Raw genomic sequence first — 6,000 nt, forward strand, 5'->3', positions numbered from 1 at the left:
ACCCCTAAGCCACTGATTCTTTTGTTATTAATGCTTGTCCCTAAACCCCTGAAGTCACCTCATTAACATAAACCTTTGGATTTCCCAAGAATAACTTTAGCATATTTCTTTCTTCTTGGTCTTTGGTGACAGGATTTCACACTTAGCCTAGGCTAGCCAAGTCTGCTAAGCAAGAGTCCTTCTACTGAGCTATATTGGAGGGAGAGAACCAACTTCCACAAGTTTTCCTCAAAATCATATACATGATTTTGGCATGTATATCACCACCACCCCCCAAAAAAGTAAATAAATTCTCTCTCTCTCTCTCTCTCTCTCTCTCTCTCTCTTTTTTTTTTTTTTTTTTTTTTTTGGTTTTTTGAGACAGGGTTTCTCTGTACCTTTGGAGCCTGTCCTGGAACTAGCTCTCGTAGACCAGGCTGGCCTCGAACTCACAGAGATCCGCCTGCCTCTGCCTCCAGAGTGCTGGGATTAAAGGTGTGCGCCCCCACCACCCAGCCTAACTCTTACTCTTCATTGAGAGTAGTGGAACTGTCCATTAGGGCTCTATGTCGCCTCTTCGCTGTATCTTTTCATTCGTTTGGACTTTGTCAACCTTTGATTTGATCTGTGTGAGTTTTTGCTTTCTTGTTTGTGCACAAGTGTGCCTGGTTCCCATGGAGGTCAGGGGACAAGAGCATAGGATCCCCCAGAACCGAAGCTACTGGTGGCTGTGGGCTACCATGTGAGTGCTGGGAACTGAACCCCGGTCCCTGGCAAGCACAACCAATGTTCTTAACTGCTGAGCCGTCTCTCCAGCCCCTCTTCACCATGTCTCAAGTAGAATTATCAGCAAACATGACCTAGTGAGTTAGCTGAGTAGACTTTGAATATCTATGTAGTATGCACAATAGTGTATGTTCATGTATGTATTTTTTCCCTTGTATGAGTGCTAGATTATGCCCAAATAACATGAACAAAGTCTTTTTTTTATAGCAAGTCTGTGCTATAGTCTCCAAGTGATTGACAGACCTGTCACCAAACCAATGACATACCCAACATTGGTAATAACTTGGAAGAGGAGAAAGATTAAAGACTTAGACTAGAAAGGCCAAGATGCAGAGGTCATGGCCCTACCCTCTGAGGAGGTACATGGGACTGCAGCTGTGAACTGTGAGCTCAGGAGACTGCGTCTGGTAACAGTACTAGATCTGAGGACGTGCCGGTGCTCAGGCAAGATGAGCAAGTGTGGGTGTTCAGGTAATAGAGGAAGGTGTGGTCCCGGGATGAGCATGGACAGCTGGGGAGGTGCAGAGGCGGGAACGCGGTAGGGAAGCTGAAAGTTGGAGTGGGTGCCTCCAGGGCTGGCTGCCATGTGTGCGTGTTCACACAGTGGAAGAGACCATACTGCAGTTCATAGGCACAGCACCAACTAGGGCTCTGTATTAGTTACTTTCTCATTGTTCTTAACACATACCAGAAAAAAAGCAAGAAGAGTGCACACCTTTTATCCCAGCATTTAGCAGACAGAGGCAGGCCAATCTCTGGTTAGAGGCCAACTTAGCCTATATAGTGAGTCCCAGACTGGACAGAGCTGCATAGTAAGACCTCATCTTGATAAATAAATAGCAATAAGAGTTGGTTTTGATTTACAGTTTGAGAGTACAGTCCTCCGCTGTGGGGAAGGCTTGGTGGCAGGTGCTAAGGCAGCTGGTCACACCGTGTCCACAGGAAGCAGAGAGAGGGGAATGTTGGTGCTTGGCCCACATTCTCCTTTTTTCCAGCCCATGGGATGGTGCCGCCCACCTCAGGGTGGATCTCCCTCCTCAGTTAAACATGTATAGAAACTGCCTTATAGTTAACCTCCAGAGATGTGTGTTCATGATGATTCTACCTCCAGCCAAGTTGATGATGCAGATGAAACAGGCTCCCTGTGGAGCGTGGCTGGGAGGCTGGAGAGATGGTGGAGTATGTCCTGATGAAATCATAGGCCTCCCTCCGTACCTCAGCCCTGTCTTCAGTCAGTGCTGTTGTTTATCTTTAAATCTGATTCACAGTGACATAGCTCAGTGAGGAAGGTGGTTGCCACCAAGCCTGGGGAACCTCAGTCAATCCCTCGGACCCACATGTAGAAGGGGAAGACCGACCCCTACAAGTTGTCCTCTGACCACAACATGTGCCGTGACACACACACAAATGTAATCAAAAGATTTAGAGTAGACGTTATTTTAGCTTATTTTAAAAACTGAAAAAACATTCTCCTTTGCACTCCCGTGCTGGCGGCTGCTCTAAGACACATGACGGCTGGAGATTTGAACTTGGGTGCTCACGCTTGTCCAGCAAGGGCTGTCACCCACTGGGCCATCTTCCCAGCCTGTTTATGTACGGTTACATGTAGTTAAAAAATTTGTCAAAACTAATGCATGGCAAATGAAATCAGGAGCTGGTCTCTAAGACTGAAAACAAAGGCTCTAGCAGAGATGAGCTGATAAAAGCTGGGGAAACTGTTATGGCTTCTGCCTTTCAGGACAGAGGGAGATAACGGATCCCATGGTAAAAACAAGAGCAGAGCAGTTCTGAGAACTTCGAAACTGCTACCCTTTTCTAAATGACTTAATCCAACAGACAGGCAGTTATGAGTCGCTGACCTCCTTCTGTGGGCCGTGCACGCAGCGAGCTTTGCTTTAGTGTCGTAAGAGAGCTGCTCAGATCCATCCAGGAGCACAGCCCCTGCGCCAGGTGCTAGGGTGGCCACCAGAAATTCCCAACAGTCCTCCTGCTGGGGCCTCCCATGTGCTGAAATGGCAAAGCCCACACTTTCATCTTAGGTTGCTGTGGGGATCATTCTCAGACTGTAGACTCTGTTGTCACTGTCCCTGGGATGGGAAAACTGAAGTGGAGACCTGCCTGAGGACAGACAGCTAGGAAGTGGGAGGAATAAGACGGGAAGCCAGGCCAGAAAGTGGTGGTGCATGCCTTTGGTCCTAGCACTTGGGAGGCAGAGGCAGGCGGATCTCTGTGAGTTCGAGGCCACCCTGGGCTACACGAAATTGATCCAGTCTAAAAGAGAAACAGAGCCAGGCTGTGGTGGCTCACACCTTTAATTCCAGTATTTGGGAGACACACGCCTTTAATCCCAGCACTAAGGAGGTGGAGATAGGAAGGGATATGGCTAGACGGAGAGAGGAACATAAGGCCGGAGGAGACAGGAGCTCAGGGCAGTCTGAGGAGGCAGTCTGAGGACAGGATCGCCCCTTTGGTCTTAGCACTGGTAGAGGTGAGAACTCTAGAGGCTGCCGCTCTGCTTCTCTGATCCTACAACTTTCACCCCTTGATAGCTGACTCTGAGATTTTATTATAAAGACCAATATTTATTATGAAGACCAATATTTATTATGAAGATCCATGCTACATAAACACAATGACACGGACACTCTGCTGAGTAGGCCCCGCCCCCATACTCATCTTTTCCCTTTCTGTGACTTAAGCTCACTATATGGCCCAGGCTAGCTCCAGACTCAAAGCAATCCTTCTGCCGTAAGCCACTCAAGTGCCGAGATGGCAGCGCCCGCCCCACACACCCTCACACAGTCATCTTGCGTTGTTTGGAGGACGGTTCTCCGACTGTGGGCTTTATGCACATCAGACAGCATAGCTAAGCCCCTCTGTGGGGCAGGAAGCAGAGACTCACTTGCTGGAGGGCGAGGAAGCTGTGGCAGGGCTGCTGTACAGACGGGCAACACCTGGGAGCCAGGATAGACACAGAATGTGTTGAGGTGCCCCAGGACTGAAGCCGCTAGCTTCTGGAGACTGGGGCCCCAAATGCATTTTTGTTGCAGTAGGGATTGTCATTTGGGGTAAGCCCTGCCAGTCTTCCCTTACAACATGAGATAGTGGGATGCAGGATTGAGGGTGCCCGATCCTCAGCCTGACTCGATGGGGCCCCTCTTGCCCCTTCAGCTACTAGTGTTTCCACGGCTGATGGTTTCTCTCTCTCCTCAGGGTCAAGTGTGGATCAACGGCTTTAACCTTGGTCGGTACTGGCCCGCACGGGGCCCCCAAGTGACCTTGTTTGTGCCGAGACACATCCTGACGACTTCGGCCCCAAACAACATCACGGTGCTGGAGCTGGAGCGAGCACCCTGCACTGATGGGACCTCAGAGCTGTGCACCGTGGAGTTCGTTGACAGGCCAGTTATTGGCAGCTCCCTGGCCGTCAGTGACCGTTTTCCAGATCGGTCTGGTCAAGACTCACAGCTGTGATGACCTGTGATGACCTGTGATGACCGTGAACCTCTGGGACCACAGGCCTGCACTGGCTGCTTGGGTCATCCTTTACTTGCTACAGTGGAAGATAAATGTATGGGGTGTGTACCCTGCTGGTGTCTCTACAGCCTCACATTGCCTGGCCTCCCGCTCTTGTGGCCACCAGGAAGGCCGAAGGGAGCGGACCTCACAGGAACACGCACACCTGGAGTGCAGAGTTTGAACAAAACTTGAATAATTTCCCTTTTGATTTGAAACAATCATGTCTTTCTCCTGAATAAAATTTGTTCTCATGTGGTGATGGCCCTGTTGTTAATATCAGGCTGGTACTGAGCTCCATGGTCTGACTTAAATCTCAACTAGACTTGAGTAGGCTGGATAAAGCCACTTGACTAGCTTGAGGTTCAAAGTGGGTAGAAGAGAGTCCTGGTTTGGACTAGCAAACGGCTGCTTTTCTGGTCCTGATGTGACTGTTTCTGAATCTCTGTGTCCTCCACTGGATAAGAAATCTACGGTTACACAAACCACCTAAATGGTTAACAGTTGCCCCAAGTAGGTGGTATGGTCGCTCTACATAATTGAATAGGGTTGTGTGTGTGTGTGTGTTCATGTATGTATGCAGATGCATGTGTATGCACGTATGTGTATAGGTCAGAGGTCCATGTTGGGTGTCATTGCTCAGGAATGCCTTAGTGTCTAGGCTCATGTTAGATTTATAAAATATACTGCTTGCCGGGCAATGGTGGTGCACGCCTTTAATCCCAGCACTCGGGAGGCAGAGGCAGGCGGATCTCTGTGAGTTCGAGACCAGCCTGGTCTACAGAGCTAGTTCCAGGACAGGCTCCAAAGCCACAGAGAAACCCTGTCTCAAAAAACAAAAAAAATAAATAAATAAATAAATAAATAAATAAATAAAATATACTGCTTGTGTTTGAGGCCCTGCTAATGTGGGGCTGGGATAAAGCTACATTGGTAAAACAACATGTTTACCATGCAGGGAGCACTGTGTTCTGTCCCTGAGACTTCGTAAAACCAGGCATGCTACTACACACCGGTAGTGGCATCCAGGCAGTTTCAGGCTCCTTTTTAGTGGGCTCAAGGCCTTGGGCTACAAGTAACCTGGTCTCAAAACAATGACTATGATTATATCTGAATGGCAAACATTTGAGTAGTTTGTCCCTTTTTCTCAACTATACTTTAAAGGCGGGGAGGAGGGAGGGAGACATGCAGGCATTTGCAACCACATCCATGTCCAGACATGCTTATGTGATCGCATGCATGTGATGGGCAGAGGACAATCAGTGTTGGTCTCTGCTTTCCACCTTGGTTGGAACAGGATCTCCTGTGGTCCACGCACGCACGACATACCGCAGACTAGTTGGCCTAGAAGCTTCTGAGCCTTTTCCTGTCCCCTCCTCCCATTCCTCCACAGGAACCTCAAATTTGCCGACTCATGCACACTACTGCACCCAGGTTTTACGTGACTCCCCGAGGTCCAGACTCCAGTCCTCACGCTTGTTTGGCAAGTGCTTTTACCTGCTGAGCCTTCTCCACGGCCTTCTTTTTGCTTTTTTGGTTTTTTTGTTTGTTTGTTTGTTTGTTTTTTAAAACAGAGTTCCCACATAGCCCAGGCTAGCCTTGAGCTCATCATGTAGCCAAGGATAACCTTTAATTTCTGATCCTTGTGGCCTCACTTCCTGTGTGCTGGGATTACAAGCATACACTACCATGTCATTTTTACCCAGGGCTTCATGCGTG

The 6,000-nt window shown here is 48.8% G+C and overlaps 1 protein-coding gene across 2 annotated transcripts in view; it reads left to right on the top strand.

Annotated features, from left to right (window-relative positions):
• Glb1 (galactosidase beta 1) overlaps positions 1–4,534 on the top strand; it is a 93,199-nt gene extending 88,665 nt beyond the window's left edge. For both annotated transcript variants that reach the window (XM_057767022.1, XM_057767021.1), the window contains exon 16: positions 3,979–4,534. In XM_057767022.1, the coding sequence (XP_057623005.1) occupies positions 3,979–4,239 (261 nt within the window). In that variant the 3' untranslated portion in view covers positions 4,240–4,534. The remainder of the gene's footprint in view (positions 1–3,978) is intronic.
• The last annotated feature ends 1,466 nt before the right edge of the window (positions 4,535–6,000 follow it).

Source organism: Chionomys nivalis, chromosome 4 (genome assembly GCF_950005125.1).
Source record: "Chionomys nivalis chromosome 4, mChiNiv1.1, whole genome shotgun sequence".
Classification (NCBI taxonomy): Eukaryota; Metazoa; Chordata; class Mammalia; order Rodentia; family Cricetidae; genus Chionomys; species Chionomys nivalis.